This window comes from Strix uralensis, unplaced genomic scaffold (assembly GCF_047716275.1).
Source record: "Strix uralensis isolate ZFMK-TIS-50842 unplaced genomic scaffold, bStrUra1 scaffold_280, whole genome shotgun sequence".
NCBI classification, from domain to species: Eukaryota; Metazoa; Chordata; class Aves; order Strigiformes; family Strigidae; genus Strix; species Strix uralensis.
Genome location: NW_027436876.1, coordinates 103,658 through 115,748, shown reverse-complemented (window position 1 = coordinate 115,748; position 12,091 = coordinate 103,658). Strand labels below are relative to the sequence as shown.

At 59.3% G+C, this 12,091-nt stretch overlaps 1 protein-coding gene and 1 long non-coding RNA gene across 2 annotated transcripts; both read right to left on the bottom strand.

Moving 5' to 3' along the window:
• Nucleotides 1-235: 235 nt before the first annotated feature.
• On the bottom strand, nt 236-10,219 carry LOC141938736 (fas-binding factor 1 homolog; the record flags this gene model as incomplete). Its single annotated transcript, XM_074857691.1, has 18 exons — nt 10,101-10,219; nt 9,758-9,785; nt 9,035-9,079; nt 8,624-8,714; nt 8,125-8,185; nt 7,538-7,588; nt 7,311-7,398; nt 6,665-6,745; nt 5,835-5,948; nt 4,815-4,968; nt 4,456-4,589; nt 3,991-4,090; nt 3,475-3,867; nt 2,729-2,806; nt 2,473-2,567; nt 1,707-1,765; nt 712-846; nt 236-508 (listed from the first exon to the last, which is right to left on the bottom strand). Coding segments are annotated over exons 1-18 (1,983 nt in total), but the record flags the coding sequence as incomplete, so codon positions are not given.
• Nucleotides 10,215-11,775, bottom strand: LOC141938735 (uncharacterized). Its single transcript, XR_012627381.1, has 3 exons — nt 11,630-11,775; nt 10,817-10,933; nt 10,215-10,332 (listed from the first exon to the last, which is right to left on the bottom strand). It is a non-coding gene; the product is annotated as an uncharacterized LOC141938735 (long non-coding RNA).
• Nucleotides 11,776-12,091: the final 316 nt, after the last annotated feature.

Sequence of the window (12,091 nt, the reverse complement as noted above, 5' to 3'; positions counted from 1 at the left end):
CTGCCCGCAGAGGTCACGGCCAGGAAGAAGTGTTACTTCCAGGGCAGTAGCCGGCCCTCTCCACCCACAGCGCACACGGGGATTTCGGAGCAGAGCGGCGGTGCTGGGGGCGCGGGGAAACACGCGACTCTGCACAGCCTGAGCCCTGGCTGGGGACGTGCTGGCCCTGGGACCGGCTCCTCCTCCTTCTGCCCCACGGGACGGTGTTGGTGAGAGCGGACCCCCCTTGGCTCACCTGTGGGGCTCCTCTCTGCCCCCACCAGCTCCACACCCACACGGCTCTAGGCCTGCCCGTCCCCGGCACGGATCTGGGCAGCACCCCAGCGCTCCCCGCCCTGGGCAGAGGGACAGGGCTGTAGGCAAGGCCCTGGCAGACGAGGGGAGCATGTGCTCTCGCCTGTGGGTACCTGTGGGTGCTCTGGAGGAGATCCAGGTCCTCCTGGTGCCGCTGCTGGAGGCTCTCCAGAAAGACTCTGTCTTGTGCCCGCGCCAGCTCCAGCGTCTGCACCTGCCGGGCACCCGGGGAGAAGCTCCTTGTGCCGCCCAGGGGACAGAGCTCCCACAGCAGCACTTGCTGGCCGCAGCCTTCTCTGGACAGGCAGCTTCCTCCTCTCTGCCCCGGCCCCCCCGATGCCATTGGGAGCAGGTGTGGCCCCTGCTCCTGCCCCTGCCTCACCCCTGCTCCCCCGTCCAGCCGGCGATGGAGCTCACCTGGCTCTCCAGCTCTGCCACACGGGCCTGGGCACGGAGCAGCGCTGCCTGAGAGCCCGTCGTATCCTCGTGGGGCTGGGCAGCGGGAGCCCCCAGCCTCCTCTCATGCAGCACGTCCAGGCCTGGGGACTCTGCCTACAGGGACAGAGAGACAAGACCCTTCAGCATCGGGGGCTTTCTGGTGGGGCCATCTGCCCCCAAAGGCAGGCACGTGCCTCGCCCGCAGCTGTGCCCTGGCTGTGCTAACCTGCGCAGACACAGGGACGCTCTCGGGGAGGTAAAGCCCTGGGGAGAGCATCTCCTCCCAGCCCGGGAATGGCAACCTAGCCCCAGCCTCCTGCAGTCCCTCCTCCACCCATCTCCAGCCCAACCCTGCTGCTGCCCAGGTGACACTCGGCAGCCCCTACCCCAGACACAAGCGTGCTGGGCTCTTCCTTCTCTGGGGACAGACTCAAGGATAAGGCCTTGCGAGGCCTCTGGGAGACAGCGTGTGTCCTTCCACCAGGGCCGGGCCGAGAGGCCCAGCTCCATCAGAAATGGAGGCTTTGAAGACCAAGCAAGATCTCCCTCCCTGTCACAGGCTACAATTCCCCTTCAGTTCTCCAAAAACAAGTTCAGAGCATCTTCACCACCGTGCTGGGGAAAACCAGCTGAAGAAAAAGCCCTTCGTCAGCTGGAGCCTCTGATGTCTCATTAATAGGAGACAGAGATGCCTGGGGAACTCTGTCAACACTGCTCAGGCAATGCAGGGCTCTCAATGCACACGATTTACAAAGCAGCCACAGCACACACACTTTGGCCTGACAAATACAACTCATGGCACCTCAGGGCTCTCCAAAGCCTTTGCCTCCATGAACGCAGGCTCCCAGGGCTGCAAAGCAGGGCACAGCCATCCTCCTGCCCAGGGAGCACGGGCAGAGCTGGGTGACGGTGAGTTGTCAGGGGAGGGCTCACGATCACCACCCCCTCTCAGGGGCCAGGCCCAGCAGACCTACCTGAGCCAGCAGCGCAGGGCACTGCGTCTCCTGCTCTCCCGGTAACAAGGCTGTGGGGACTGAAAAGTCAACAAGTCTGGGATTCAGACAGGCCAAGGGGAACCATTCCCTCCCAGGAGGACAAGGGCCTGGGTCTCCTCGGCAGAGCGGGAAGGGTCCTGCCCCGCTCTGGCAGCTGGGGATGGGGACGCAGGCTCAGACAGGCTTGTCCAGACCCGCACCCCTACCCCACCCCACGCACAGTGGCGAGGACTCTGCTCTGCAGAGTAAGTCTGGGGGCAAAGCACAGCTCCTCCTCCATCTCCCTCAACTAGGGAGGAGGCTGGGTCCCCTCAGCCACTTGCAGTGGCCTCTGAAGTGGTGCTCAGCCTCAGCCGAGGGCAGGAGGGGGTCTGCCAGCACACAGCGCTAGTGGGATGAGTGTTGGGGCAGCAGGAGGGAGGAAGGAGAAAAAAGGGACAGCACGAACGTAGGTCCACCCATTGCTCAGAGAGAGCAAGTCCCCGGCAGCCCTCTCAAACCCCACAGGCAGCACTGCGGAGCTCAGTGCACCCCAGCACCGTGTCCCCACCGCGCCACGACATGGGCATGGTGGGATCCTGCAGCCTGGCAGCCCCCTCCAGCAACAGCTGGGCAAAGCCCGGGCAGCGTTCACACGGACAAGGGCAATGCTGTGGCTCCTGCCTTTTTTTGGTTGGTTGTTTTTGCAGGGCCGGGACCCTCTCTGCCTCCTGCTGCCCAAACCGTACAACCACACGAAACGCACCCGGGGCGCTGGCATCTCTGGAGGGTTCTCCCTGCGCGGCCTCCGATGGGGGAGCTGAGGCTTGTTCCGTGGTGCTGAGCCAGGGGAGCGGTGACCTGCGTGGGCACAGAGACACGAGTGATGCACAGCAGTGCCACAGCTCAGGGAGAGGCACGCAGACATTCTCCTGCTCAGCATTTCGGGGAGTTTAAAGCTTGGCCGTCCCACTGTGACACCCCTCCTGTGGGGCACGCCTGAAAGGCAAAGGCGGCCTTACCCGGAGCCATCTCTGCTCGTTGCCTCGTCCTGCACAGCGGCTGCCTGCGGCCGTGCTCCTGGGGAGGCTGCTGGCCGGCTGCAAGCAAAAAGCATCTGATGTGGGAGAGCCCAGGAGGCGAGGAAAGACAAGATCCTCTCCCCCAACACCAGTTCCTGCCTCGCAGGGGAAAGCCTCTGTCCCACTCAGCTATGGCAGGATTCAGCCTTTGGGCTGCAGGGGCAGCAAAGACACCTCAAAACCTCCCTCACCGCTGGTCCTTGCTGCATCCAACCCCTTCCCCTGGGCAACACCAGCCCCAGCTAACACAGCCCTGCCCACGCCACAGGGCTCTCTGTCTGCAATTTGCTTCCCAGTCCCCTTCAGTGGCACGAGTCCGGACCTGGGTCCGTGTCAACTCAGCTGGAGGAGGTGCTTTGCCTCAACTAGGAGGAAGGAAGGGGAATGAAGGCAGGAACGAGGAGCACGGGGCGGGGAGCTGGTGGGGGTGTGCTGATCCAGGACAGCTCCGCGGGACCCACGGCACTGTGTGCCCTCTTGGCTACAACTGGCAGGAGAGCCCAGAGGTGGGAGGGGACTGCGGGCTGGATCACTGGGACGAAGCCCCGCATTATTACCCCAACCCAAGACAAGACAGTGCTTAAAATTCATTTCTCAGATCGGACCCCAGGGTTTCTGAGAGCTCCTCCTGGAGCAGCTACACGCGGAGCAGACGGGAGCGCTGCGGCCATCAACCATGCCTTTACCTGACAGGAGAGCAGGGTTGCAGCCCTTCAACTGGGGCCTCCGAGGGCTTGGCATTCCCCTCCTGGGCCTTCGCCTGGGCTTGGGCTTTTTTGCGTGATAAGGCAGCGCTCAGCCAGTCCTCCTCCTCCACCGAGTCATGTTTAGCTGCTGTCTCCTCTGCAGCCGGGAGCTGTCTGGCGGGGCTGGGCCGCCCAGCTGCGGCAGGGCTGGGGGAGCTCCCTGCAGGACTGGCCTTCGATGGAAATGACAGCTCCAAATCCATAAAATCGTCATCTTTCAGGCCCAGCCAGGCACCTCGATTCCTGCGGCCCCCCGTGGGCCTCTGGCTGGCTGATGGAGGAGCTATGGAGAGGGTCTCTGCTTGTCGATCAATGCTCGTCTTGGCTGAAAACCTGTTGTGAGGAGAAGCAGTCGCATCCCTGCCCGCGAGGGGACACCGGGGGGACCCTGCCCGCTCCGCTGCAGGGGCAGCGTGGTCGGTGGCTGGAGCTACAGACACACAGAGAGCACAATACCTCACAGGCTGCCTTCTCGCCGGCCGGCCCTTGGCTGTGGAGGCCACCGAGGGCTCGTATGCTCCAAAGACAAAATTCTCATGCCGACCCTCTTCCTTCTCTGTTCAGACAAGTGGCCTTGAGTCAGTGCCCAGAGGAGCAGCCCACTGCAAAGACTCCAGCCCTCCTCCTCCTCCCCCCCTGCAATTCCCACTGACGTTGCTGCCTCTGGGAAAACACCGCTGCAAACCTCTTGCCCAGAAACCGGCAAGCGAGGGGCCTCCCCAGGGTGGCTGCGAAAAACTTTTGTGGGGAATCAGCCCACGGCCAAACGGAACCGAGTTACAGCTCCTGCGCAAATGCTGCCAGGCTGCCGCGAGGGCAGAAAGGGCATTTCCCCTGCAAGGGCAGTAGAAATCAATCTCACTCGCCCAAGCCAACGCTGCCACCTCTGCAGCCCTCCCCAGTGTCCCTGGCTGTGCTCACCTGGCTGCTTTTGGTACTTCTTCTCCTGTGTGACCTCCCGGCGCTCTCCCAGGCCTGGCTCTTCCAGGATTCTGGCCACGGAGCCTCGTCCCAGTAACTCATCCAGCACGGCACGGGCTGGCCGGACCTTCTCTCTGCTGGGGACACAGCGGCAGATGGGTTTCTCCCAGAGGCAGGACTGGTCCTCCTCACACAGCCTTGCCAGCCTGCTCTGCCTCTTCTCTGCCACACAAGGCTGCTCCTGCCCCTTTCGGGGACCCACAGGCACAAGCTCAGCATCCCCCACCCACCATAGTGGCACCATCTCAAGACACAAGCCAGCCCCTCCTTTACTCCCGCCGCCCCTTCACTGCCCTTACTCTTCTGCCTTCTTGCCCTGCTTGCCATCTCTTCCTGGGCCACTGCCAAGGCCCAGTGCATCTAGCAGGTCATCGCCATCGTCTTCAAAGGTGATCTCCTTCCTCCTCTGCACTGGGGCCGCGGTGCGCAGGGGCGTCTGGGCTGCGGGTGGCTCTGGGGGTGGGATCACACATCGTAGGAGGTTTGAGCTGGGCTTGTCTCTTTCCCCCCCCACCCCCCAACAAGAGATCAGAGCAGCCCTGCCTGCTCTTCTCTCTCAGGACCGTTTACAGAGACACTTTTAAATAGCTCTTTTCAGTGACCAAATCTCACAGCAAGTGACAAAGTGGCAACGTGCTACTGCCTGGTCCATGGCCACTGATGGGACACTGCTGGGTGTCACTGACACTGGGGTTTCCAGCTCTGGCGGACACCAGCAGCTTCTTCAGCTTTGCAAGTTTCCACTCAGATAATTCCTCCCCACCTTCACCCAAAGTCTCTCTTCCACCAATGCACCTTAGTCCTTGCCCCAGCCCACCAGCTGCTACTCGTGTCCAGAGGGGATTTTTCAGGGTGAAAGGAGGTTTGAGGGGACTACCAGACCCATTGGCATCCCTCCTGCAGCAACAAGAGAGACGAGTGCCTGTAACACAGTCACAGTGCAGCTGGATCCCACCCAGAGGTGCAACTGTGCTTTGGGGTGGACCAGCGAGGCCCTCAGCCACCCAAATCCTGACCCAGAACACTGCTTCTCCTCTGGCAGCGTGCAGAACAGGCTGGGTGAGTCCAAGGGAAGATCTGAGACTCCATTCCCAGAAAGAAAAAGTCAGTTCTGTAACCTCTAGCACACTGCAAATATTGAGCACTCGGGGAGCTGTTACCAGCTGTAACCGTGCTACCAAGTTGCTCCCTAAAAGGCCGTACTGGTTAACAAGAGATGCCACTAGCTGGCTTTCATTTAACGTTTGGACATGACACAAACTCAGCCAGGCTGCTGATTCATTTAACACAAAGAGGATGCATCAAGCAATCCCACTTACCTTTCTCCTTGCTCTGTTTTTCCTCAGGGATGCTTTTAGTGCCTGTCGGGGATGGCTTCTTGGGTGCATCCTGCTCCTCATCAGACAAGAGCCCCGACAGAGGATCATCTAAATCTGGCAATTACGCCGTAGGGGCAGAAAATAAAACAATAAAAACAAACAAAACAACAAAACCAAGGTTATTGAGAACAACGCCTCTGTGCTAAGCCAAACACTGCTCCCCACCATGTGCACATGGGGACAGGAGATCATCTCTGCCCAAAGCCACGAACGCAGACTCCGCACAGACCCTGGACACCCATGAGTATCTCAAAACTGGGGTGCTTTAACGCTTGACCACTCTTTAGGCAATGACAAAGGGGAGGACAAAGCCCACCTAAATCATCTAAAGCCAATTAGTGACTGGAGCAGATGCTGACCTCGGTTAAAGTGCAGGCTCTGACAGCCAGATCTCAGCTGTGCCAGGAAACCAGCCCCCCTCTTTGGAAGGGGGACAGAATCCCCCCCTCCCCGATACAAGGGTCTCCAAGTGCTACAGACAGGCACTAAAAACCAAAGCACAGCTGAAAAAGCAAACGCCCTCAGGAATCCTCTCCCAGCCCCACCCTGAGGAGGGCTTCCAACACTGAGCAGTCTTTTTTTTTTTTTTTCCCCTTTGGTCACCTCTAAGGGATGAGCTTTGCACGGACATCGCAGGGGTGAAGGATGCTCTATGTCATTACCCAGCCAAGCCTTTGGGTGACAGAAGAGGCAAGCTACGGGCAAAGAGCAAGGACAGAGTCCTCAGCTGCCCCCACACATCCATGTGCTGAAGGGAAGCGACATCCTACCTTCCAAGTTGAATTTCCTGTACTGTCGGGAAGCAGCGAAGGATGACAGCAGCTTCTTCTCCATCGCAGGTCCAGACTCTCCTGCAAAGAGAGGCCACAGCTCTCACAGACAAGGTACTGTGGAGATGGCCCTTTCCCACCCCGGCTGAAGGTCACTTTTCTGGTGGCAGCCCCCTAAAAGCACATCCTGGGACACACAGTCAGTCCCCTCACGGCCCTGGGGGGTAGGAATCTCTCTCTTGAGGGGCCTCCTTGCAGGCAGAGAAGGAGAAAAGGGCTTGGGGAAGAGCAGGACAGGTTGCGGACAGGCACGTCTTAAATGCAACCGCCTGGCTCTCCTTCCACGCAGACCAGGCAGATCCCTGGTCTTTGACCTGCACCAGGCAACAGCCAAGTGGGTTTGGTGGGAGGCGGCAGCGTGGCTGTCATGGCTGCTGATGGCAGTGATGTTATCACAGCACGACAAGAGGCCGGGCCAGGGATCAACCAAGGGACAACACACAGCCAGAATGACACTCGGTGGCTGGCACAGCCCCAAAAAAGATTTTAGGGAACAAATCCACTTTTCATTCCCTATCGCGGAAGAAAACACGCCCTGCTCGTCTGGAACCAGGGTACGACAAGAGCAGCACAATCTCCTTTTCACCTTTCCCAGGGCCTTTCACGGTTGTCAGCCCTGGCCCAGAACCGGATCTCGACGCTCCCAGCAGATCAGCTTCCAGGTCGTCCAAGTCCTGGAAAGCAACAGGACGGCGACGGGAGCAGGGCGAGTGCTACTCCTGCCTCAGCGCTGCTTCTCCCTTCGGAAGTTGGTGCTGGAGGCCACGGCTGCAGCCCACGCGGGGCTCAGGCGAAGGGTATTTCTGCACTGACCTTCAGGCTCTGCAACAGAGCTTGGGGCTCTCTGCCGGAGGCGCTGGAGCCCTGCGTGCCAAGGAGGGCAGAGATCAGAGACAAGCAGACTTTGGAAACTCCTCACCCCTCACTTCCATGCTCCAGCCCCCGCTTTTCCTCATTGTTTGGAATGGGAGAACACACGCCCAGCTCCTCCTGGGGTGCCCCTCACTGGAAACTCCCCGTGCCTTGATTCCTTTGCTGACATCCTACTGCCTCTGGGAGAAGTGTCAGCAACACCCAGGCCGGTGCTTTGGGTCAGGGTCCTTCCTGCGGCGCTTCCTCCCAAGAGCACCCAGCAGGGCTGGGCTGCAGCACGACGTGCCCCCCTGGCTTTGCTCCAGCTCACCCACGGCACCCGCAAGCCCTTCTCCCACCAGCCACCCGCTCCCCTGGCCCAGTTCCCCTGTAGTCACGCCAGAGAGGGGTCACCTCTTCAGCCAGACCTCACGGTTTCCCCCGATATCCCACTGCTGACTTGCCTGGGGTGACACCAGGGGCAAGCCTGGCCCAGCTCAGTCCCAGCCCTCGCGGTACCCAGGCTCTCTCCCAAAATGCAGGCTCACCTCTGCAGCTTCCACGTCCTCTGCAGGCAATCTACTGAAGAAATCCTCCGCTACGTGGCACCTGCGACACAAGCCCGGGGGTCAGCAGCAGCACCCGTGAGCTCGGCAAGGGCGCGTTAGGGACAGCCAGGCCAGGTGGCGGCAGGCGGAGGGGACCGCACGGGCACACCACGGCAGCCGCGTTGTGCAACAGAAAAGGAGGTGCAAATAGCGCCCGCATAAAAGATGGGAGTGCTGGGACTGCTGTAGTTAAGCGAGCAACTCTCCTAAGGCAGACGTACCAGGAGATGTACCGGGCTGGGCGCACCCAGCTCTCGCTGGAAAGCTTCAGGCTCTGGGCTCCCAGTTCCCAAAGGCATTGCCGGTAACTCGCCTTCCCGGGCAATCGCTCTCGGGGCAGGGAGCGAGGGGGACAAGACGAGGACGGGGCAGGTCACAAGGACCTGGGGAGCACAGAGGGATCTCCAAGAGCGAGAGGCTCTGTCTCAAAGGCACTCACTTCTGGCTGGCCGGCGAGCTGGTGCCCCGGACTCTCCCACTGCTGCCCCTGGCCAGCTGCGAAGTCCTCACAGAATTCACGGGGCTTTCGTCTGGAAACAAGACAGGGAGACGTGAGGATGACGGACACAGGCATATTCCTGACCCGGGCACCCCAGAGGGGGATTTGTTGTCTCCCCACGGGCCACAGATGCTTTTAATCAGAGATGAACTTCACTCGGCCTCCCCAAGCTGACGTCCAGCCTCTTCGACAGCCTCTGACTCTGGGAAACCCTGCTTGCTGCTTCCTCCCCCCTCACCGCTGGAGCCCCCTCAGAGACCACTGGCTCTTTCACCAGCACCTCCCGCTCCCAGCAGGGGACTAAGAGCACAAGGATGCTGCCCTTTCAGCTGCAAAGAAGGTTCCTTTTACCGTCCTCGAATCCCAGAAGGTCGCCAAGCAGGTCATCCAAAGAGTCTGAAACCAGACACATTAAAGGCGTTGAGGCAGGGGAGCTCACCACGCAGGTGCAAACAAGCTCCCAGTTTCAGTATGCCTTGCTCTTTTGAAACCCCCCAAGCATACAGGTTTGGGCTCAAGCACCATCAGCATAAGGCCTTCCTAGAGAGAACTGCCAAGACTTGACCCAGTATTTTGTGGATAAAAGATTTCACTTCACTTAGCCAGAAAGGAGATCTCTCTATCAAGGAGCCAGCAGCTTCCTATTCAGTCTCTGGCCACAAGCAGCCCTTCCTCTGGGAGCTCTCGCCCCACAGTGGCTCAGAGGCCCTGGGCAACCCCAAAAGTGCTGCTTCAGTGTCCAGGGCTGCAAGAGCCCCCCAAACAAGCACCTGGGCGTCAGGTGAGGCAGAGAACTGAACTAACCACATCTATTCTGCCCTGGACTGGGGAAAGCCCGCAGGAAAGGGCTGTAGGAGCCCGATAAGCAAAGCCCCTCGCTGGCAGAGGCAGGTGAATGTCTCTGCTTCAGGAATGAGACGACGCCTCAGCTGCAGCTCTCGGCCAAGGCCCAGGAAACATCGTCGCAGCCAGGACCCCCACCTGATCCCGCTGCCCCACCTCGCCTCCGGCCCCGCGTTCCCGCAGAACAAAGCACCTACGGACAGCGAAGGGAACGCGCTCCAGGCTACGTACCGCTTAAACTTCTCGGGGGTTTTGTAGCCTACGGAGAGAGGCAAATTCCCTCATGAGAAAAGGGCGCGGGGCTGGCCGGGTCGTGCTCCAACCCCGCCGGAGCCAGGGGCAGGGTTCTCCAGAGCACCCCACAAGCAACAGCGAAGCCCCCCCGCCTCCCTCCCGGCCCCGCTGGTCGGGAAACGGCCCCTGAACCGCCGGAACCCCGAGAGATTCCCAACTGCAGCGGCAGCGGCGAGCACAGCCCCTCCCGCCCCCCGCGGGGTCCCTCCTGCCCCCCACAGAGGGGCCGGAGCAGCAAAGCCGCATTGCCCGGGCCCGCCTCAGCACCCCCCGCACTCACCATCGCGGCGCGCCGGCCTTCCCCTGCTCTCCCGCCGCCTTCCCGGCTCCTCCCGCTCTCCGCCGCTCCCTGCAGGGACACAAGGGTCTCCTCAGCGGCCGGCCCGGCCCGCGGCACCCCCCGTTACCTCTGGCCCACGCGATCTCCTGCTCCTGCCGGGGCCCCTCTCGGCCCGCCCGGCCGGCTCCGCGCTGCTCCGCCTCGCCCGGCTGCTCGGAACAAGGCTCCGGCGCTGCAAAAGAGCCCCGCAGGTAGCGAGTCTCGCCCGCCGCCGCCGCCCCGGGGAGCCCCCACCTCTCCGCCGCCGGGCGCCCAACGGCCCAACCGCCGCCTCTCCGCACCCGCTGCGCGGCGCGCGCTGCCCGCCCGCCCGCGCGCGGCTCTTCAAGAGACAGACACCACCCCACACACACAGCCGCGGGCTGAGGAGGCGGCGGGGGGCAGCGCCTCGGGAAGAGCTGCAGCCCCGGGGGGGGCAGGACAGGGGCTGGAGAAGCTCCTGGGGAGCGGCTGCTGCGGGAGGGAGTATACAGTATTCAGGAAGGCATTTGGGTGGGCACTGCCCACACAGACCCTACTCTTAGATAGGTCTTCATGCTTTCCAAAGTTGTTAAAGATGAAAACACTCTTTTCCTAAGAACTGTATCATTGACTTGTTTAGCAAGACTCTTCTCTCGAATTGGACTCGATGCAAACACAAGAATGTTATTACAAACCTTTGTTTAAATCCCCGTACAGTATCTTGTTAGGAAATCCTTTCCTGCAGACTCCAATGCCTTCCAGAACACCGTTACATCTCAGCTGGTGCAGAACAAGCTTGTGATCCATCAGGCCTATTACAGAGCAACATGGGGATATACTGATTTTTCTAGCACTGGACAATTGGTCTTTCTGCCAACTTCTAATCTATGTTTTATGAACGACCTGGGGTCTTTGTTTCACTGGGAATGATACAACACACAACATGAGGATGAGTTGTTCGCAAGTTGGACATCAGCTTATTTAGATTTTCCTGGAAAAAAGAGATCATTTGCAATCGCTCTATTACTTCAAGACATAATGCAAATACTTTCAATATGATTTGGCTCTGATTAAAAATAAAAATTCAGAAGTTTTTCCTTACTGTTCTAGTGAATATTCTACAGTCCTGTATAGGCATCAGCAAAGTAAATAGCTACTAACAATGGATACAACTGATAAACTTTACTCCTGTCTTAAAATGAAACTGTGTCCTTAGTGGTTAGCAGCTAATCATAAGAGCTATGAGGCACATCACCACCCACAAGAAGAGTTTTTCATAGACTGACTTGGAAATGGCGTTCGCTGCCTGGGGCACCTGCAGGGAGATGGTTCACAGAGCTGGGTCAGGGCACATCACCAGAATAAAACACCCCTCCACCATGTACAGATGCTGTCAGCCCACGAAATGCACTAACAGGCCTGAATGGTCCTGACTCTCCTCAGCTGAGACCTGCACCCACTCCTGTCCCTTAGGGAGAGGAGGGTCCCTGCTGCTCCCTAACGCTCACCTGATCCACTGCTTGGCCCTTCATGACATATTCATTTCCCACTTTCACCCGGGGATAGCACAAAGCTTTCAGCAAGTCTGCTGAGTTCAGGCCCATCAGGTACGCTGCTTTGTCAGCCTCTGTAAAACAAACCAAAAAAAAGCTGAAAGACTTTCTTCTTAGCTGGGACAGACAGAATGTGTTGGAGCCAGCCAGAGCTCACTCTGAAACCTGGCAAACTGTTTGGCTTTACACTGTGCACAAAAGCTTGAAAAATGTTATTTACTCTTCCAAACAGCCTTGTGGGGCTGGTCCTCATGATTGGAGTGGCTACAGCAGCCCCAGCAGGTATGGTAAAACCAGTGAGTGCATTGGTGATGGGACAACAGAGTGTTTTTCCCTTCGAGCCACTTCTCCACAATGTCACACAAGCAGAACAATTCTCAGTGTGTTACCAGAAACTGGTGAACACTGCAGTAACGT